Genomic DNA, 23,582 nt, shown 5'->3' on the forward strand with positions numbered 1-23,582 from the left:
AGGAGGGGGAAAAAAATGAAAAGCCTTAAAATTGACTGCTTAGGCATAGAGCAAAAACAAGTGAGGTCAAGATTTTAAGCCTATAATTTTGCAGAGTATCCCCAGGAGTGATTTGACATCTTGGGGAACATTTTGTGATTTGACCTTTTGCAACCATTGCTTGCAGTTGCCTTGAATTTGAAGATTCTTTTCCCAGCTGCTTTCAAAGCTGTTTTAGAAAGCTTAGTATTCTGGTAACATTAAGTTTCTCTACCTCTGTGAAGCCTTTTCTTTAAGAAAATGTCAGTGCCTGCGTTAGCCTAATCAGGTCTGGCTTCAAAAAAAAGTTTATACCAGGCCCACTGAAAGAATAAAAACCACAATAAAAATAAAATTCTTCGACCAGCATAGCCCTAGTGGCACAGTGGTTAAGAGTTTGGTTGCTAACGCAAAGTCGGCAGTTGAAATCCACCAACCGCTCCTTGGAAACCATATGGGCTAGTTCTACTCTGTCCCATAGGGTCGCTATGAATCAGAATCAACTTGACGACAACATGTTGGTCTACTAACATGCTTATTTCTCCAGAAGTGGTTTCTGGGTTATAATCATAAATAATATTTCTATCTTCACTTACTGATTTTGGAACCAGCTGTGAGATGCATTCATAAATTGGACAACAGAGCAAATATCATCTTCAGTCCTAGGTGTAGCCATTTGGAGAATTGGTTTGTAGTCATAATTGGGATTCTTAATATTTTTTATCCAAGTCTAGTTTTTGGGATTAACTAACCCAAGAGAGATGTGAATGTGCAAGACAGCATACAGAGAATAACTGCCTGGTAATTATTGATTACCCAAAGTAGAGTGAGTGAGACAGGCCTACAGATCACCCTCTAAATGTAAGGCTGTACCTTGATATTAGCGTGCTTACCAAATGAAAAACAGAAGCAAAATCCATTCAGAAAAGAGAAACATAAGTGCCAAGTTTCCCTATTTTACCAATCAGATAAAGAGAAACAAGTGAAGTGGACAGATGAAAGAATGGAATCTTTGCTTCCCCAAACTTGTAACAGCGGATTTTCCTGTTCAATAGGTCAGAAGATGGAGAAGACTCTGCCCCTAAAAGAAGAGTATGTCCCATAGCAAGAACCTCTGAATATTTGTTTTGTAGGCAATAGCAAGTATTTTCTAAAAACAGGTTCCATGAGAGCACGTGCTTGGCATCTTCTTTTCATAGTGCAGAGCCACATCTCTGCCAAGGTGCACAGTGAACTTATAATAGTGTAGGCTGCTATGCAGCCAAATACAATGTTCCTGATTAGGGGACCCATTATTTTTAGTATCTTATGGAATCAATGCTCAATGAAATGCATTTTTAGACATATTGCTTTATGAATGCTCCCAGGTGGTCTCTACTTCCTCTCCATCTCCTCTCCCTTTCTTTTCCTTCTTTAACATTTTAATTTCTGGTGGTTCTCAAACACTGGCAGAAGTGAAAAATGATGAATTAAATTAAGTAGGAGCTGAAAAAAGAATAAAAATGTATATTAAAATTATAATTCATAAATAATAAAAATAATTTATAAATGAAGTTTATAAAGATTTATAAAGAATGAAAAATGTTTCTTTGAGGACGTAAAAGGCAACATCCATCTAATTATAATTTGAGGCCGTATTTCATGGTTGCCCTTCGAATCTTAATTGCATTTGTTATCATTTCAGAATTAGTGGAAAATAATGTGTGAGCCTTGAATTTAGAGTGAGACCTTAGCGAGATGCCTATTCCACTGTTAGTAGCTGTAAGCAGCTTACTACACTTTTGGGAGAATTTGTACTCTAATCAGTAAAATATGTCTAATAATACTGAGACATAACTTTGGACTGATATTTAGAGTACATGGTAGAATCTTTGGCATATAGGAAGTGTTCAAAAATGGTAGTAATTATAACAGTTATCGATCCTTGCAATTACTCTGTGAGGTTTCTACGGTGGGTTTTATCACCTCTATGTCACATAAAGGAAAATTGAAAATCAGTGTGATTTGTTAAAGAAACCCCCTAATATTACAAATTTAGTCTTTGGCCAACTTGGCACAAGAGCCCGGTTCTTGTTATGGATATTCTTTTGTTTTTACGAATTGATGAATGCCAAACAACTTTCCAGGAGAACAAGCTTCGCTCTTCACAGTACATGGAACGAGCCCATGGCTAAAGGTACCATTTTCCAGGGACAGGTCTGTGGAAAATGCATTTTTCTATTGGGAAATCTTGCTCCTTTCCACAGGTAACAAAATAGGATTTCTGCTCATTTCCTCTATGAAGTGTAGTCTCATCATTTCTATGTAACAAAATAGGATTTCCGCTCATTTCCTCTATGAAGTGTAGTCTCATCATTTCTATGTCAAACTATGACATATTGTCCCCTTTTCTGTGACAAATAGATTATAATCTCTACCTCCACAGAGCACAGAGTCCTTCCTCAGCTAGCACTTACCTCAGTGTGTGTGGTTGACTGGAGGTAAATGACTACTACAAGTTTTCTCAGGATTTCTCAGATGTTCACTGATATCCCTGTAAATACCATTTCTTTTTTTAAACCAGTCTTTCTTTCTCTCTCTCTCTCCATATATATTTGTTTGTGTTTGTGTATATATTTTATGAGAGTTGACAGAAACAGATTTGCTATACTGTTGTCTGTGCTCTTTATTATTATCTCCCTTCTGAACCGCTGAAAATGAACCAATGAGTGACTTTAGAGCCAGGAGAGCTAAGAGCGAAATCTGAATTCACATTTCAAAATTTCTTCAGAAATGGGACTTCTGGAAAAGATAAGGAAACCCTGGTGGTGTAGTAGTTAAGGGTTTGGCTGCTAATTAAAAGGTCAGCAGTTCAAATCCATCAAACCCTCCTTGGAAACCCTATGGGGCAGTTCTGCTCATCCTATCGGGTTGCTATGAGTCGTAATCGACTTGACGGCAATGGGTTTTTGGCTTTGGGAAAGACAAATTCAGAGATGTGCTGGTATCTCAACAGTACTGTACCTAAGAGTAACTACATATGAAAGGTTATTTCGTTACCTTTCACAACACCCTTGGCAATATATATGATGATCCCTATTTCACTGGGAGAATTTAAATGACTTACCCAAGTCCCTGAACCTTGTTAATGGCATTGCTAGGATTTAAATCCTAGGACTGGATTCTCATATATTTCATGCTGCTCTGAACTAGTCTGTACTCATGTAAAACATGTTTTAGTATCTAGTCAGATGTTTGTAGGAGTTAGACTTAATTATGCTGGGAAATTGTATTCCCTTTGAATGGATCAAAGTGGCAAATTTATTCATTTGTATCTTCAGCTTCAGATTTCTGAGACAGAGTTGTTTTATTCATATATATCCCAAGGTGAATTCCTTTGCTGTGTTTTTAGACTCTGATGGGCTCAGAATAATGAATGACATTACAAAAGGCCACATTGGACTAAGTATCTGTGGTGGCTTTTTCTGAGAGTGAGAAAGAGAAACTAATGCAGTAATAAAGACAATTGTCTGTTAGGTGCAGAGAATTAAGATATTAGCAAATACCTCACTGTGTGAACCTAGAAAAGCCACCATTCTCTGGAGGCTTTGCAAATATTGAGGTTCCTTTCATCTAAACCTATTCTCCAAGAGGAAAACTCAACTATGGTTTTTGAGTCAGATAGGCTGATGTTATAGACAAACGAGTTTACAGCCTCTAAAAGGTAGTGTTAAAAATAAAAATTTCCACTAGATTAAATTGGTGTATTAACTCATTAAGATTTATTTGTAATTCATGAATGGGTATGGGGGGGGTGGTGGGGACATCTGGTCTGGAAGTCAGACAAGAGCTCCAAAGGACAAGCAGAAGAAATCAGAGTTATATGGGGAAAGTGGTGTAAGAACAAGAAAGTAACACTGGGCAAAGAGTGATGGGTTAATTCTGTTACTTTCCTTATATGGCATATTGGGACTTTCATATGCTACAGCTGAGGCAGCAAGCTTGGATTGGTTGACTTAGGTTTCGCCTCCTGGGAAGTTCAGGAATTTACAGGAAGTAGAAACCAGCTAGGTTTTGGTTTGCTGGCTTGGGGTTTAGCATAATCTTGGACCTAGTATGCCTGTTGTATAAAGCTCAAGAACAAATGAAGGCAATTCTTCTCTTTCTGTTTGGGGGTCCCAGTTATTTAAACCGGCTTTCTGTTTTAACCACATTCAACAATTGGTTAACTATCTACTTTTTTGCTTTATCTACATGGTTCTAACCACTGGCTCATAATGAAGAGGTTGTTTACTACAGAAATACTATTGATTTGGGAGGCAGGAGTATCAGGCCTGCCACTAGGTAGCTCTGTCTGAATAAAATGCCCATCTTCGATTGGCCTCAACTGCTTAATTTTCAAGAGGGTAGAGTTGGTTGGTATAGATGAATTATAAGATGCCTTCTAATTTTACTTTTGAATGTTCACAAATATTTCTTCTATACATATTATATGCTAAACCAAATACTTATTATATGCTAGAATGGTGCTAATTATAATACATAGACTACCTTTCTTTGTAATTAATAACTAACATTAATGAGTCTTTTCCTATGTAGAAGGAATTGTAGCAATCTCAGTATATGTCTTAACTCTTAGTATGTTCATAATAACCCTATGTGGTGAGTTCTATCATTATCCCTACTTTATTGATAAGGAATTTGAAGCCCAGAAAGTAAAGGAATTTACCTCAAATCACACAACCAGTTAGTGATAGGACTAGGATGTTTGAACGTTGGCAGTCTGGCACCACAACTCTTGCAGTGGAGGGTACCAATGCCTTCCATGCCCCTCATCATCACCATTCCTGAGATGGTGCATCCATCCCCTCAATGCTACAGGTGGTGGCTGCTAACAGCTCATCACTGTCTCCTTTTCTGGAGAATTGTCTTTGATCAAAGTAGAGTCATAGCAGATGAAGACCCTTCCCCCCACCTACGGGGTACAAATGACTATCCACCTTGCCTCAAGGTGGGACTAACTCTGTGCTGCAGTTTGTTCCAGTCCCTCCTATGAAATCAGGCTGAAGCAAATCCATGTTTAGTTTTTTTTTTTTTTTTTTCCCTTGCCCTGTCATGCTTCCCTTACGCCTCTTTATCTAAGAGTTCAAGTCACCCTTGAAAGAATCCTGGACTCAAGCTCTGCTTCCAGGGAATCTAACTTAAAGTATCACCTGTTCTTCACCATGATTCTACACTACTCCCCTTAGGGGAAAAGTCAAAGAAAGTCTTTAAAAGGATGGATTTAGCATGGGAATAAATTACTATACATTGCACTTTATTTTTCATTATATTTTCCCCAACTGATGCTTTTCCCCCCCAACATATGAGTTTAAACAAATAATAGAGCAAACAAAAATGATAAAGCTTTGAAATAAAAACACACCTACCTAGCAAACTTAGCTTGGAAGACTGTGATGGTTCTGTTTTGACAGCCAAGCGCTTTTGTTCTCCTCTCTCTCTAATTGGATCTGGCTTAGAGGCTCAAATCACAGATCAATTCGTTAATAAGCACAATGCAGCCACTCTGATAAAGCTGATTTCCCTTCCCTTTTTCCTTCTTGGCAAGAAGTTAGGATTGTTAACAGCTCACATGACTTTATATCCACACCTCAAAGGATTAAGTTCAGCAAGTTATCCAGTAAAAATATTCATGAGTACAATAATGCTTAAAGTAAAACTTTGATATTTTTATAAATACTTATTTAAAAATTTAATTTTTGAATTTCTGCCATGGTTCTTTAAGACTTTACATCTGGGCAGTGCTGGATATCACCAATCAGTTTGATTTCTGCCAATCTGATAGACTAAAAACGAAATACTCTTCTTTTACTTTGCATTTCATTGATCGCGACTGAAGTTGAGAATTGTTCATACATTTAGTGCCCACGATTTATCAGTTCATTTTTTTTTTATCATAGTGAAAAATTTGGGTTCCTTTTCTCAATGACTGATGGGTATTCTTTGTTTATCAGTAACATTAACCTTTGATTAATATTATTTTGGAAATATTTTCTTCAAGTGTCATGTTTTTCCTTTTGACTTTATAGCCTTCTTTATAATATAGAAGTTCAAGTAAACCTGTCTTTCCTTATGCCTTTTATGTTTTATGTTATGTTTGAAAAGCCTTTCACCACAGTAAGATTATAAATATATCTCCTTGTGTAATATTTATATTCATGCTTAAATTGGGATATTCAGCCCATTCTAAATTCGTATTTGTGTGTTAGGTAAGTAAACACCATTATCGTAAAGCAGAGTATAGCAGGAAGTTAAGCATCCAAAGTGAACCTATTAGAATAATGTAGACTCCACGCAACTACCTTTCAGTGGAGTAAGGTAAAAATAAGCTGTGGTGGAGTAATAGTTAAGTGCTTAGCTGGTAACTCAAAGGTTGGTCCTTCGAACTCACCAAGTGGCTCCACAGGAGAAAAACTTGCTGGTTTGCTTCCATAGATTACAGCCAAGAAAACCATACAGGGCAATTTTAACTCTGTCACGTGGGGTTGCTATGAGTAGGAAAAGGCCTAAGGGCATACAACAAGGTAAAAATGATGATGACAGAGGAAGAAAGTGAAAGTATACCTGAGTCTTAGGTTTTTTTCACCACCCTGACAGAGTTTTTGGGATATTTAGAGAAAATACATGCGAACAATTCAGCTCAATGCCTGCACATAGTAGGCTCTCATTACCAGTAACTAGAAAATAATTATTTTTATTATTTCAGGGATTCAACAAAGGAAAAGACTTCTCTATCATGAACTGTTAAGATTTAAAATTATTTCATGTTTGAGATAAAAGCCTGAACATTCTAATAAACACTGAATTTTAAAATATTTACATGGCTATTTAACACCACAGTTTAAAAAAAAAAAAAAAAGATTACAGCTGTCTCTTTTACTGATGTTGATTGTCTCCTCCTAAATCTGGACAAAGCTCACAAAAAAAAAAAAAAAAAAAGGAAAGAAAAAAGGACATTAATAGGCGTTATTTCAAATTATATACCTTTTCTCCTCCATCATTGCCTGAGTCTATAGCATCCCAAATTAGAATAAATGCAGAGGCCAAACTAATTTATAAACTGCTGTGACTTTAAATAGCTTACGGTAAGATGAATCAATAGAATAAATTTGAAGCGGCTGAAATAACCACCTTTGACTTGGTTGGCATTTAAACCTTTCGGGCTTGGGGAATCACTGATGCGGCGCTTTAAGAGGATTTGATTTTATAGGCTCCTCTGCCCGAGAGTTTTTAAGAATACAAAAAGCGATGTGGTCTGAGAGATAAGACGGCATCAGGCTGACACTGTGAAGCAGCTTTGCTTTTAAACGGCCTGTTTCCAAGTTTGAATCCGTAATACAGTGGTAGAAAAGCTTGGGATTTGCGCGCAAAGATGAAAGATGCTCGGAAGCTATTACCGTATAAAAGAAATTGATAGATAAGTAGGCCAAAGAAGTTTAGGCTCTACCCTAAGGGGAAGTAGTGAATTGTGTTGAGATAATTATCTTGTTAACTTGAGGCAACTTTAGAGTTCACCTTTAGAAGAGTCAGGTCATTAAGGCCAAAGTGTAGATTCTTATTGACTTATATGAGAGGAGGAAGGAAGTTGCTAACATTGTTTAGATATTTCAAATACTATAATTTGTAAATTTTCATTTCCACACATTTGAAATATGGAGAAAGAATTCTCAAAGACATGGAAAAGAGGAGTAAGAAAACACCCTATGAAATTATCACTTAAAAAATATATCTTTTCTAATGGCTTATTTTTTCTGTCTAAAGTAAGGGAGCTTGCATTTGCTTCTGATATTCTGGCCAAACAAACAAGAGAGAAAAATATAGGCATTAATAGGGGTCATCTCAAATTAAAGGTTTTTCATCTTCAATCATAGCTTGTGTCTATTCTAAATTAGACTAGCATTCAGAATAGTTTAATTTAGAATAGTCTCTGCCCTAGTCTAAATTAGGACAAAAGCAGGGACCAAACTAGTTTATGAAATCCTATGACTTTAAATAGCGTATGTTCAGATAAGTCAATACCAAACCAAACAAACCCATTGCCAGGGAGTCAATTCCAACTCATAGTGACCCTATTGGACACAGTAGAGCTGGCCCATAGGGTTTCCAGGGAGTGGCTAGCAGTTTTGAACTGCTGACCTATTGATGAGCAGCCAAGCTCTTAACCACTGGACCGTGAGAAGTATAATATCATGGAGTTAACCAAAATTTAGTTACCACCAGCAAGACATTACTATCTTGAAGTTTTCAGGAATGATTGCTACTTATCGATGTTGGAGGAGACTGCGTGGTACAAGTGTTTTGTGATCGGCTGCTAACCTAAGTTGGCAGTTTGAATCCACCTAGTGGCTCTGTGAAAGAAAAAAAAAAAAAAAAAATTTTTTTTTTTTTTTTTTAAAGAAAGCCCTGGTAAACTGCTTCCATAAAGACTGAGGCTAAAGAACTCACTATGGATTAGCTCTACTCAGTAACACATGGGGTCACCATGAATCAGGGGCCGGTTTGATGACAGCTAAAACAACAACAATTGGTCGTTGAGGGGACTGGTGTTCCACTGGAGGCTCAATTCCCTGGTCGGTGTCAGTTGTCACTATCACTGCCTTAACCACACCTGACTCAGACAAGTATTAGTCCATCATTCTACCAAAAGGTACTGTTAGAAGGCATTCATAACCCCACTCAGGAAACATTGCAGGTTTAAGGGAGAACCTTTACTCCCTTAAAGAGTTGCCCATGAAGATTTTCTGTCTTGGCAGCTTGGAAGAGCAAATCCTCATAATGAAGCTTGAGAGTGGAAGGAAGAACTGGCCTGAGTATTAATAACTCACCCTGCTAAGTCAGTCTGCTCGGCATGAGGCTTCTAAAACACCTTATTTTCAAATCAGCTCTAAATCAGCCAAGTAAATAGAGAAACACAGGCAGGAAGCCAAATAATTAAGCTAAGACACATGATTTGGATTTAATTATCCATGTATATTAGAGCAAAATATAATTTAGTAAAGAAAAAAGAAGCCACATTTGAAAAGTGGTCTCATTTATTCACTTCTCATTTTGAGGGAAGACATAGTCTTTAAAGTTGGTGCTCTCAAAGGGTATAAGGAAAACATAGAGAAAAACTGGGACATATTTTAACAGTATATTTTCTAATTTCAAAAACTGAAATTCCCTAAAATTTCACTGGGAATCATCCAAAATAAATGGCATGAGATTTTAAAAGCAATTTTCAAATCATCATTTTAAAAACTCAGAAATTTCAAATTAGATAACGTTAATTTTTTTTTTCATTCATACCTATATGATGATTATTTGATTCTTTAGTATTTTTATTAGTACATATGCTGGACAATCTATATAAATTCCTGTTTTAATCTATATGTTCCATAATACAGCTTCTTGATTTTTTTTTCTTTTTTATGTTTAAAATTTATAAATGCATTCATTCACTTATTCCACAAATGTTATTGCATACATATTTGGAGTCAAGCAGTATGCTAGGCACTGGTGGTGCAATGGTGGGCTAAAGTTGGCACTGTTCATGGACTCAGCAGCTAACGCCCAACAGGGAAGAAAGACATCACAACAATCAATTACAAATTGAAGTAATTTCTGTGAAGGAAAACCATATGGTTCAATGAAAATCCAATAATAAATATGTCTCAGCACTGAGATTTGGTTATAAATTCTGAGTAATATATTCATTTATTAATGTCAAGTACCAGGATATCCCTCTCTGGCTTTTTATGAATAGAGGTCTTGAGAACAAAAGAAAATTGTTGCAAACCTCAGAATTCATTGTAGGCAAGACAGGAACAGTATAGAAGCACTGTTCTCTGCTGTCCACACCAAACACAAAAATTTGTATTGTGTGCTTTAAGTAAGAACAGAAGACAAGGTCAAAGAACATCTCAAAAAAGAAAATATTTTATTCCCTCTAGTTCTTACAGTGCTTCTATAAGGATCAGGATTCAATTCAGGGTGTTGGCTTGTTGTTTGATTGTTTTCTTAACCCAAGTGGGTAGAATATATCCCTTCTTAAAAAATGAATGAATAAAAATAAGAACCAGTTGCTTTTGAGATGATTCTGACTCATAGCAACCCCATGTGGGTCAGAGTAGGATTGTGCTCCATAGGGTTTTCATGACTGTGACCTTTCAGAAGCAGATTGCAAGCCTTTCTTCCAGGTGGCCTCTTGGTGGGTTTGGAACTCCAACCTCTTGGTTAGTAGCCAAGCGTTTAATCATATACGGCACACATGTGCCCCACCCCTTGTATAAGAATCCATTGCCGTTGCATTGATTCCAACTCATATCAACCCTATAAGACAGAGTAGAACGGCTTCATAGGGTTTCTGAGGCTGTAAATCTTTACAAAAGCAGACTGCCATATACTTCTCTCACCAAGCAGCCAGTGGGCTCAAATAGCCAAATATTTGGTTAGCAACCGAGCATTTTAACAACCAGGGCTCCTTACCGCTTGTATACCTACATTCCTATTGCTGTTGAGTCGGTTCTGACTGATAGCAACCCTATAGTACAGGGTAGAATTGCCCCATAGGATTTCCAAGGAGCGACTGGTAGATTTGAACTGCTGACCTTTTGGTTAGCAGCTGAGTGCTCTTTAACATTATGCCACCAGGGCCCCATACTCCTTGTATAGAATCCTTAATTTAAATTGTGCACACCGTTGTTTTTTTTGTTTTTTTTTTTACACCAGTTTTTGTTATGGTGTCATGGTGTTATCTTTGCTCTGTTGTAGGAGATTATGTGGTCATGTCTGTCTACTTTGACCTGAGCAGAAGAATGGGATACTTCACCATCCAGACCTATATTCCCTGCACACTCATCGTTGTCCTATCTTGGGTGTCTTTCTGGATCAATAAGGATGCTGTTCCAGCAAGAACATCTCTAGGTGAGACACATTTCCTTGTACTGTAGTGTCCCAAAATAAGTACCCAGCACAAAGTTATCTTGATTTTCCTTTCTAAGTTGATTTGCTTTTAAATTCAGCCAGCAATTTCTTAAAGTCATTAGTTTTTTGAGTTTCTTTAGGAAGTTTACTTGTTAATGAATTTAAAATAACTTCAAAAAACCCTGTATTTTCAAGAGATTTTTGTTTGTTTTGGTTGGAAAAGTTTGGAAAATGTAGCCTTTACTTCAGGTTTGTTTGTTTTTCCATTCCGAGTTCCAGTAGTTGAGAAGTCTGGGTAGTGCTTTGCTGGAGCTGCTTATACCAGCTGCTGAGAGCTCATTGTGTTTTATCTTTTCCTAACTCCATATTCAGTGATGCCTCATTGGTAGCTTGAAATCAATCAAGGTGGAAATATTTACACCATGACTTAGGCAAACGGTACAAATCAGGGCTGCCTTCTTTTTCTTTATTTTTTTTTTTTAATAGAGAGTCAATTGTTATCTACCATCACACCACTGGCTGTTAATTCTAACATGCAAAATTTTTGTGTGGATATTTTGAAGACATCCATATACAGTGACTAGCTCTTTACAGAAGAGCCATTGAAAAGAATATTTTGGGGAAAATTGCATTTGAAATTATGGGGAGTCCCCCACACACTTTTAAGATTATGTGCAGTTTATTCAACCAATCACATATGGTGCTATTTGCCTTGGAGAATAGGTCAGAAGAGACTCTGAAGCTTGCTCTTGAACATAGAGTAGCTAAAGCAAAAAAGAAGACATGATGAAGTAAAAGAACTGAACAGAAGATTTCAAAGGGCAGCATGAGCAGACAAAGTATTATAATAAAGCATGCAAATACCTAGAGTTAGAAAACCAAAAGAGAAGAACACATTCAGCATTTCTCAAGCTGAAAGAATTGAAGAAAAAGTTCAAGTCTTGAGCTGCAATATGAAGGATTCTATGGGCAAAATATTTAATGACTCAGGAAGCATCAAAAGAAGATGGAGGAAATAGATAGAGTCACTATACCTAAAAGAATTGGTCAATGTTCAATCATTTCAGGAGGCAGCATTTGACCAAGAACTGATGCTAGTGAAGGAAGAAATCCAAGCTGCACTGAAGGCATTAGTGAAAAACAATGTTTCAAGAATTGACCGAACACCATTGAGATATTTCAACAAACAGATGCAACGCTGAAAGAGCTCATTCATCTATGCCCAAAAATTTGGAAGACAGATAACTGGCCAACTGACAGGAAGAGATTCATATCCGTGCACATTCCAAAGAAAGGTGGTCCAACAGAATGCAGAAATTATTGAACAATATCATTAATATCACATACAAGTACAGTTTTACTGAAGGTAGTTCAAAAATGGTTGCAGCAGTGCATCAACAAAGAACTGCCAAGCCTTCAAATTGGATTCAGAAGACAATGAGAAACAAGGGATATCACAACTAATGTCAGATGTATCCTGGCTGACAGCAGAGAATACCAGAAAGATGTTTACCTGTGTTCTGTAGAGTGTGCAAACACATTTGACTGTATGTATCATTAATTACAGATAGCATAGCAAAGAATGGAAATTCCAGAACGCTTAATTGTACTCATGAGGAACCCGTTTATAGACCAAGAGGCAATTGTTCAAACAGAAGAAGGGAATATCTCGTGGTTTAAAATCAGGAAAGGTGTATGTCAGGGTTGTATCCTTTCACCATACCTATTCAATCTGCATGCTAAGCAAATAATCCAAGAAACTGGACTGTATGAAGAAGAATGGGGCATCAGGACTGGAGCAAAACTCATTAACAACCTGCATTATACAGATGACACAACCTTGCTTGCTGAAAGTGAAGGGGACTTGAAGCACTTACTGACGAAAATCAAAGGCCACAACCTTCAGTATGGATTATACCTCAACATAAAGAAAGCAAAAATCCTCACAAGTGGACCAATAAGCAACATCATAACAAAAGGAGAAAAGATTGAAGTTGTCAAGGATTTCATTTTACTTAGTCAGACCCACAATTAACAGCCATGGAAGCAGCAGTCAAGAAATGAAAAGACGCATTGCATTGGGCAAACTGGCTCCAGGAAATCTCTTTAAAGTGTTAAAAAGCAAAGATGTCACCTTGAGGACTAAGGTGTGCCTGACTCAAGCCATGGTGCTTTCAATCACCTTATATACATATGAAAACTGGACAATGAACAATGAAGACTGAAGAAGAATTGACGTGTTTGAATTGTGATGTTGGTGAAGAATATTGAATATATCATGGACTGCCAAAAGACTGAACAATTCTGTCTTGGAAGAAGTACAACCAGAATGCTCCTTGGAAGTAAGGATGGTGAGACTGCGCCTCACATACTTTGGACATATTGTCAGGAGGGATCAGTCCCTGAAGAAGGACATCACGCTTGGTAAAGTAGAGGGTCAGCAAAAAAGAGGAAGACCCTCGATAAGATGGATTGACACAGTGGCTGCAACAGTGGGCTCAGTCATAGCGATGATTGTGAGGATGGCAGATACCCGGCAATGTTTTGTTCTGTTGTGCACAGGGTCGATATGAACTGACTCTACAGCACCTAACAACAATAACAATGCCTGTGGTTATAATCCCATTTGAGAATTGGTTTTTTTATGTTAATGAGACAGAATTAGTGTAGAGTGTGTTTTAAGTCAATCTCTTGTGAGATAGAAAGGATGTTAAACAAACAAACCAAAAAACCGGAGATGGAGGAGAGATGTCAAGCCATGTGAAGATCGCCCAGAAATGCAAGCCTAAAGAAACAAGGACCTTTTTGCAGAACCAGCGGAAAGAAAAAGCCTTCCTCTAGAGCAAACAACAGGCACCCTAAATTCAGACTTCTAGTCTCCTAAACTGTGAGAAAATAGACTTCTTTTTGTTAAAACCACCCGCCTGTAGTGTTTCTTTTATAGCAGCACTAGATAACTAAGACAGCAGCTAATCTGGATTTTTAACCCACATACAGAGATGGTAATGAAATGCCCTTTAATCTCTCTAAATCTGTTTCCTCATAAGTGAAACATGTATAATTTCTTGCACCCAACTGGTGAGATATTATTAGGGTTAAATAAGATATTACATACAATTACGTGGGAGAAAAAAGAAAAAGGACATCATTTGCATATTTGTCCTCTTCCAAGCCCAATTTAGTCTTCCATCTGTTTAAAAATGAAGTTATTTTGATTCCTCCTGTTATATGCTGTACTCTGTGTTACAAGTCCTATTCAACAATTACATCTTGTCAAATGCTGCATGCTAACTAAAAATATGTTGAGACTATTACTTTAGGACTATTTCTCATCACTGTGAGTAGAATGTATTGCATTGGATACTTAGCTGTCTGTGTCTCACATCAGAATATAAATATCTTTTTCATCATCTGCATTAGCACAGTGCCTGGTACATAGCTGGTACCTCAATGATTATTCAATTAGTATATGCTCTTATAAATTGTTTGGGGTCCTTATAAATGGATTAAAGAAATGCATTGATGAATTCCAATTTATACCTCTTGAAAATATTTTAAGGATAAGATTTCATATCAACCTATCTTCTTGAACCAAGAGTCCTAATCTAACTCCCTCTGTGAACACTGGAGTAGCTCATTTCAGCCATGCATTTGCTCATTGACAAAGGACAGTGATGGGAGAAGGATTCAAGGTGAGTGAGTCAAGGACTGAGGGTGAGGGCCCTAAGCAAAGAGCAGTTAGATGATCCAAGCTCTTCATCAAGAAGCCCTGGTCAAAATGGTTAAGAACTCCGCTGCTAACCGAAAGGTTGGTGGTTAGAACCCGTTATCAGCTCTGTGGAAGAAAAGACCCGGCAATCTGTTCCCATAAAGATTTCAGCCTAGGAAACCCTATGAGGTAGTTCTACTAGGCAGTCTGTCCTATAGGGTTGCTATAAGTCAGAGTCGACTCAATGGAGCACAATAAGAATAATTCTTGATCATTTACATGTCAGGCAAGTTCAATGTGTTTTCCAAGCCTTTTCTATGCCTCGCAACAATTCCATTGAAGCAGTTGTGATAAAGATAAAAATTATTATCATTATCATATTTTTTAGAGCTAAGGAAGCAGAGGTTCTACACAGTAAAATGACTTCCACAAGATCACACAGCTAGTCTGGTATAGATCTGTACCTCAGCTAATGGCACAAAGATTTGCTATGGGCATGAGGCCATTTGTGGGGGAAGGTGGGGAGTGGGCCTGAGACAGTTTCTCTATCTTTACCTATGCTGCACCGTTGACTTCCTTAGATCAGTTCTTCTCAAAATTAGCTGCATATTTATATCAATACTTAAAAAAAAAAAAAGTTTCCATTGAGTCAGTTCTGACTCATAGCGACCCTATAGGACAAAGTAGAACTGCCCCATAGGGTTTCCAAGGCTGTAATCATTATGGGAGAAGACTGTCACAACTTCCTCCCACAGAGCAGCTGGTGGGTTTGAACCATCAATCTTTAGGTTAGCAGCCGAGTGCTTAACCACTGTGCCACTGTAAAAAATACAGATAACTTGAGTCCAACCACCAGAGAGATTCTTAATTTGTCTCAAGTAGGTGTAGGGATTTTTAAAAATTTGCCCAGGTGATTCTAATGTGCAGGCATGCTTTCAAATACTGCCCTAGATTTTATTAAGCCCCATCACCTTTTTCAATGTTTAGGATCAAGAGTTAAATGTGATGACCTTAAACACCTGCAGACTTTAAGCTTATTGCCATAGAACACAATTAAAGCCATACTGTTTGATGAATGAGATAAATATACCATACGGCTGGGGGATCTGGCTGTGTTCTGAGCACAGACCACCAGGACATGGGATAGAGTGCTCTTGGAGCTTACAACACCTGAATGTACCTTTAGTCATGGTGTAATGAGGATGAATGGAATGAAGAATATATATATTAGTATTTTTCACCCAAGTAATTTGAGGTAAGTTAACATCCCTCATGCCAAGATTTGGAAAATTGATGAAAGCTATGGATATTTTTCATCTACCTCAGGTAAGAGAAGTTTCCTTTCTTTGCTTAGCAAAACTGGACTTAAAAACCATGTCAGCTGTCTTTTGCTGGCTGATCAATCTGTTAAAACCACTACTTCTTATTGTTGATGTCATAACAGCTCTCTTGTCTATGGTTCAAGCCAGAACCTTGAAAATATCATGAAGCAATTTTTCCACATTATGTTTTTACATGTTTGTGATGAACTCCCATGTATCCTAAATAACTTCTCAATTTGCTAGATCAGTGTTTAACTTACATGTCAGAATTTGTTTCACCTAAGTTATCACATACTAAATTTTTTTAAGTGAACTTATTTCTGATATACAGGGACATTTTCACTTCTTATAGGCCAAGTATGGCTTGAGGCCTGAATCTGAAATGAAGGTCATGGTGCCAATTTAGTGTTCAATTTCTCTATAAAAATATCAACTGTAATTAGATATAACCAAGAACTCCTACACGAATTAATGCGTAGACAACCTAGGAGAAGCATTTTCAGTTTGAGAAGAACTTTGAAATAAATGATAATAATACCTTGCATTTATTGAGACTAACTTTATCCATGTGATTTAATTTAATCTTCACAAGAGCCCCACGAGCTTGTTTGTTTTTTTTCCTCTCTCACCACCTCCATTTGTAGATGAAAAACTTAAAGCTTCCTAAGTTTCCACCATGACAATGTGTCAGATCCACAGACTCACATCACATCCCTAGTTTGGAATCTGTAATAGCTCTTCCCACGGCCTGACATTTCATGCCACATAGTCTATGTGCCGATTCTTCTTGTTGTTCTTAGCTGACTTGGAGTAATCTGCCAATTCATGGTGACCCCATGCACAGCTAAATGAAATGAAACACTGCCCAGGCCTGAGTCATCCCCATGACTGGTTTGGGATAGAACCATTGTGACCCATTAGGTTTTCATTGACCGATTTTTGGAAGTAGATCTGCAGGCCTTTCTTCCTAGTTCATCTTAGCCTGAAAGCTCTGCTGAATCCTGTTCAGCATCATCACAACAGGTAAGCCTTCACTGACAGATGGTTGATAACTGTGCATGAGGTACGTTGGCCAGGAACAAAACCTGGGTTTACCTCCTGGAAGGGAAGAATTGTACTACTGAACTACCAATGCCCCCACCTATTATCGTTGTTGTTGTTGTTGTTAGGTGTCTTCAAGTTGGTTCCAACTCATAGCGACCCTATGCACAACAAAACGAAACCCTGCCCGGTCCTGAGCCATCCTTACAATCGTTGCTGTGCTTGAGCCCATTGCTGCAGCCACTGTGCCAATCTACCTCGTTGAGGGTCTTCCTCTTTTCCACTGACCCTGTACTCTGCCAAGCATGATGTCCTTCTCCAGGGACTGATCCCTCCTGACATGTCCAAAGCATGTAAGACACAGTTTCGCCATCCTTGCTTCTGAGGAACATTCTGGTTGTACTTCTTCCAAGGCAGGTTTGTTCGTACTTTTGGCAGTCCATGGTATATTCAATATTCTCCACCAACACCACAATTCAAAGGCGTCAATTCTTCTTTGGGCTTCCTTATTCATTGTCCAGCTTTCACATGCATATGATGCAATTGAAAATACCATGGCTTGGGTCAGGCGCACCTTAGTCTTCAAGGTGACATCTTTGCTCTTCAATGCTTTAAAGAGGTCCTTTGCAGCAGATTTACTCAATGCAATGTGTCTTTTGATTTCTTGACTGCTGCTTCCATGGCTATTGACTGTGGATCCAAGTAAAATGAAATCCTTGACAACTTCAATCTTTTCTCCGTTTATCATGATGTTGCTCATTGGTCCAACTGTGAGGATTTTTGTTTTCTTTATGTTGAGGTGCAATCCATACTGAAGGCTGTGGTCTTGGATCTTCATTAGTAAGTGCTTCAAGTCCTCTTCACTTTAAGCAAGCAACGTTGTGTCATCTGCATAACACAGGGTGTTAATGAGTCTTCCTCCAATCCTGATGCCCCATTCATCTTCATATAGTCCAGCCTCTTGGATTATTTGCTCAGCCTACAGATTGAGTAGGTATGGTGAAAAAAATACAACCCTGACGCACACCTTACCTGACTTTAAACCAACCAGTATCCCCTTGTTCTGTCCGAACAACTGCCTCTTGATCTTCCTCATGAGCACAGTTAAGTGTTCTGGAATTCCCATTCTTCACAATGTCATCCATAATTTGTTACAATCCACACAGTCGAATGCCTTTGCATAGTCAATAAAACACAGGTAAACCTCCTTCTGGTATTCTCTGCTTTTAGCCAGGATCCATCTGACATCAGCAATGATATCCCTGGTTCCACGTCCTCTTCTGAAACCAGCCTGAATTTCTGGCAGTTCCCTGTCGATACACTGCTGCAGCTGTTTTTGAATGATCTTCAGCAAAATTTTGCTTATGTGTGATATTAATGATATTGTTCTATAATTTCCACATTTAGTTGGATCACCTTTCTTGGGAATAGGCATAAAAGTGGATCTCTTCCAGTCAGTTGGCCAGGAAGCTGTCTTCCATATTTCTTGGCATAGATGAGTGAGCACCTCCAGTGCTGCATTTCTTTGTTGAAACGTCTCAATTGATATTCCCTGAATTCCTGGAGCCTATTCTTAGAGAGGGAATATAACAATTTGGTTCAAAGCATAGCATCTGAAGTCAGATTTCCTAGGTTTATATCACATCTCTACCATCTACAAATTTTAGCAAGTGTCTTAATCTTTCTTTGTTCAGTTATTTCACCTGAATAAAAGAAATAATAGTGCTTACCTCATAAGACCATCCTGAGGATAATATATAAAGTGCTTGGCACAAAGCCTGGCCAAAGGGAGAAATCAATAAATGTGAGCTACTGTTATTTGCATTAAAAAAGGTATCCCACCAGTTGTCAATATGGATTCCACTTCTCAAATGTAGGTTGAGGCTTTTTTATCCTTCATATATACCCTATTCATTGAGTCATTCAACAAACATTTATTGAGTGGCAGCTGTTTGTTCAACTGTAGGGTTACAATGGTCAAGACAGATGACTTAGCTGCCTCTCACAGAGTATAGAGAGCAGGAAAGGAGGCAGCTTATTATATAACCAGTAATAATAGTGTAGTAACTTGAAGCTCAATAAAAATTTAAAAAATAAATAATAGTGTAGTAAAAGGTTAGATGGCCTTTATAGCTACAGTTCTCTTGATGATCTCTCTTTCCTTAAAGTTATTTCAGCCAGCCTTTATCTTCCTTTTTATGTGGAATTTAGTAACACAAAATAGCACAACATGCACTTAGGAAACTTGGTATTAAGATTAAATGAACTAAGAGAGCCACATGGGTCCCTGAAACATAAGTAAGCCCCTCAAAAACGGCTCTGAAGAATCAACGCTTAAGAGATCCAGAAGAGATATGCTCTTTTTTAATATTTACATACTATACCAGTTACTCATGTCTTGTTGTTGTTGTGAGCCTTGTAGTCGATTACCACTCATAATGACCCTGTGTGACTTACAGGGAGATAGCTACAGCTGCTCTGCCTTGTAGCCTTCTTCTACCATTGTTATCCAAGTCTCTTATGCCTGATTCCTTTACCTTCTGAGTGCTCCCAGAACCTCCATTTGGGGTAGAGGAAGTTGATTGCCCTCTGGAAGTCTCTTGGTCAGTAGTTATCTTCGGAATTTCACATAATTAGAAGATGGAAACTTCTTTTTTCCCACCCCATCAGAAATGTAAGTTACCAAGCTGGAGATGGAAAGAGCTTGTGGTTTCTGGAGTACAAAATGATGCTTTCCAGTTATGAAAGAAAATGCTGAATTAGAATCACAGAAGGATAAGATAAGGGTAGGTCTGCAAATATATCGTCCAACAGGTGGGACAACCGAGGACCAGACTATTAAGATGACTTAAGTCTGTACAGCAGAAGCTGGAATTCATTCTAATACTAAATCAAAGTAACACAGCTTTTATAGAAGTAAAGCCACTGATCGTTCTCTGGTTGATACGTATAGGTTGTCTCAGTTTTGTCCCTGGTCATTAAACAACCATTGTGGAGGGCCAGTTTTCTTGACTGCTATTGTACAATGAGTAAAATAAGGGTTTTTTTTTAGAATCATATATTCAATTTCCATGCTCAAATCCTTCTACTACTTTACTGTTGAATGTAGAGCTGATCATTTAGACTCATTTTCCTGATCTATGAAAATACCTGCTGTGAAGATTCAAAGACACGATGCACCTAAAGTACTTAGCAAGAGCCCTGGTGGCACAGTGGCTAAGCACGTGGTTGCCAACTGAAAGGTTGGTAGTTGGAAGCCACCAGCCACTAAGCCAGAGAAAGATGCGGCAGTCTGCCTCTGTAAAGATTACAGTCTTGGAAACTTTATGGGGCACTTCTACTCTGCCCAATAGGGTTGCTGGGAATCGAAATCAACTCAAAAGCAAAGGGGTTGTTTTTTGTTTTGTTTTTTGTTGAAGCACTTAGTTTTCAGGACATATAAGCTCTTATGTTACTTCTGAGATGCTAATTTCCATCCTACAATGGTCTAAAAAATTCATCCATCAGACCGTGTCACCCACACATACCACCTCCCCTGATTTCTCCTTGCACTTTGAATAAAATACAAATGCTTTGTCTTTGCTGCATTATGTAATTTCTGTTTCACCAACATCACCTTGATCCTCCTGCCCCTGCCCAGACGTCAGGTATGCTAACAATTCAGAGAACAGACAATGATTCTGGATTTGCTTCCTCAGCATCCTTCCTTAGTTTCTCTCCTGTGTTAGTGGTAAAACAGTTGGTTTCTTCTTATATTTTAAACTTTGCCTTAAACATAACCTCCTCAGAGAAGCCTTCCCTCAGCATTCTAGATTCTCATCATCCCCGCTATTCTCCCTGGCACATACCAACATTTGTAATTACACTTTTCTTTATATATTTGATTCATAGAGCACCTCTCTCACTAAAACATAAGGTACATGAGGGCAGGGACATTCCTATTTTAGTTGTAGTAAATATCCAGTGCCTTTTCCCATGACTGGTACATAGCAGACGGGAGTGACTGAATTCCACTTATGCCTTCTGTCTTGGTTTCCTAGTGTTGCTATAACAGAAATACCACAAGTAGGTGCTATAAAAGGTGCTATAGTGAACAGAAATTTATTTTCTCATAGTTTAGGAGGCTACAGGTCTGAATCCAGGGCACCAGCTCTAAAATAAGACTTTCTTTCTCTGTCAATTCTAGGGGAAAATCCTTGTTTCTTTTCAGCTTCTAGCCTTCAGTTCCTTGGTGATCTTCCTGTGGTGTGACATCTATTTTCCTCTATCTGTGCTTGCTTGCTTCTGTGTCTATCTAACCTGCTCTTGTTGTATTTCAAAAATGATTGGCTTAAAACACACCCTACACCGATACGTCCTTATTAACATAACAAATGAAAGTCTAATCCAAAATGGGATTACATCAATAGATAGAGGGGTTATGATTTACAGCACGTATTTTTGGGACACAGTTCATTCCATAACACCTCCTTTGCTAGTCCTGAGGCTACTTATCGAAAGTCATAAACCAAGTTCTGTTTCAGGAGTGATGAATGACCTGACTTGCTGATGTACTCACACGTTCGTCTGCTCTATCTCCCTCTGTTCAGGTATCACCACTGTCTTGACGATGACCACCCTCAGCACCATTGCCAGGAAATCACTCCCCAAGGTCTCCTATGTCACAGCGATGGATCTCTTTGTATCTGTTTGCTTCATCTTTGTCTTCTCTGCTTTGGTGGAGTATGGCACCCTGCATTATTTTGTTAGCAACCGGAAACCAAGCAAGGACAAAGACAAAAAGAAGAAAAACCCTGTATGTAGTATTTCCCTTTGAGGTCACTGATAATCTTATGTAGAAAGAATACCTGGTTTTGTTTAGCTTTGATTTTTGTTAGCCTATCTGCAGGGGAAGCCTTAGCACTTAGGGCATCAAGATGAAAACGGAATGTGTGAGTTTGGCCATAAGTTCCATTATGGAGAGAACTGACTCTCTAAGGCAGACTCCCCCAGTGGGTGTGATCGGTGAGTTACAGTAGTTGTGCAAATAAATTACCTGCTCTCCTCTTTGCATGTGGACTGTTACCACTGCTGGGAAATGTATCCATTTCCTAGATGCTATTTTTTTTTTTTTTTTTATTAGCCTAGGTTTCATTGATTTTCATCTTCCTGGTACCCTTAGTATAATACTTTTAAATTACTGATGTTTTAAATTAAACTTTTCATCCAAGACATTTCAATGGGAAGCCAAAGGTTCTTCAACTTTTAAGTGTGACTGCACTTTTGCAAATAATTTAATGTGTGTGTATAGGTGTTTGTGTGTGTGTGTGTGTGTGCATGCATGCACTTGAGTGTGTGTGTTTCCACCAAAGAACTTCTATTGATTTCATACTCAAAATGTATCTGATTTGTTTTTAAGACACATGGCTCACCTATTTTTTGGGCAAGTTACTTAACATCCCTGTGCCTTAGTTTTCTCATGTATCAAATGGGTATTTATAAAAATACATTACTTCTGGGACTTTTGTGAGAAATCAATGTGTTAATGGAGGTAAAAGCATTGTGGAGGATCTGGTACACGAAAGTTCTCACCATTAGTAGTTGATGATGATGGTTGATGTTCATGATTTCTACATTTCTCAATTGGGATTGATTTCAGTGTCTGCATGATTTGGAAACAGGTAAGACGACTTCAACTTGCCACCAAACTTTTAACAGAGACTAAATGTGTGTAAAATAATTGTCTTATACTGTTGATGTTGAGGAGAACACATAGCTATCCATTTATCCATCAGAACAAAATGTCTGGATCACAGGAACCCCCATGAAACTTAAGGTTCATTTCCCTCCAAGTTGGGGTCAGAGGGAATTTCCCTATGCTCTTGGATTGATGGCTTTTCCTGGTCTTCTGCTCTAAGAGCCATGAGAGTGGCTCCCCATCTGAACTGTGAACACTGGGGACTGAATTATACTGAGAGAGTCTAGCTGATTCTAGGTTTCATCTGCAGGATCCCCAGTGAAATTATACAAGTGGCATTTTTTTTTTTAGATGTAATACTTTGTAACAAGTAAAGAAAGAAGCACCAATAATAATGATTCATTTTTTAAAATGCTTCCTTTTAATTTTTCAAATATTTATTATGCTTTACGCAGTCCTTCCCTTCCTTGTCTGTTTTGCCTCTCTCTGTCTCTCCATTTTCTCTATCGTTTTCTTTACTTTCCTTGTCGTGTTATTTCTTGTTTGTTCCCCCTCTTCCCTTTTCCATTTCATTCTCCCTGGAGAAGATGGTTCTATTCACATGAGGCATTTTTCTACCTGCTCACAGAAACAAGGATGTGAGGATGAGCTTTCAAATAAGCTTTGAAGAATTCTTTGGAAAGAACTCTCTGACTCCCTCCAAAAGCTATGTCATTGAAGAGTGCATCTCGTTGTAGAGATGGAAACAGTTAGATAATCTATTTAGGGACACGGAGATGGCAGAAGAAAAAGAGAAGGTAGAGGTGAAAGGGGGCTAAGGGAGCTGAAAAAATAAAATTACCTGGGAATTACATGTATTTTCTCTTTTAAG

At 38.1% G+C, this 23,582-nt stretch overlaps 1 protein-coding gene across 1 annotated transcript in view; it reads left to right on the forward strand.

Annotated features, from left to right (window-relative positions):
- GABRG2 (gamma-aminobutyric acid type A receptor subunit gamma2) overlaps positions 1 to 23,582 on the forward strand; it is a 118,860-nt gene that overhangs the window by 91,631 nt on the left and 3,647 nt on the right. The window contains exons 7-8 of the mRNA XM_049874270.1: positions 10,810 to 10,962; positions 21,624 to 21,829. Coding sequence (XP_049730227.1) covers positions 10,810 to 10,962; positions 21,624 to 21,829 — 359 coding nt within the window. The remainder of the gene's footprint in view (positions 1 to 10,809; positions 10,963 to 21,623; positions 21,830 to 23,582) is intronic.

Source organism: Elephas maximus, chromosome 2, assembly GCF_024166365.1.
Source record: "Elephas maximus indicus isolate mEleMax1 chromosome 2, mEleMax1 primary haplotype, whole genome shotgun sequence".
NCBI lineage: Eukaryota > Metazoa > Chordata > Mammalia > Proboscidea > Elephantidae > Elephas > Elephas maximus.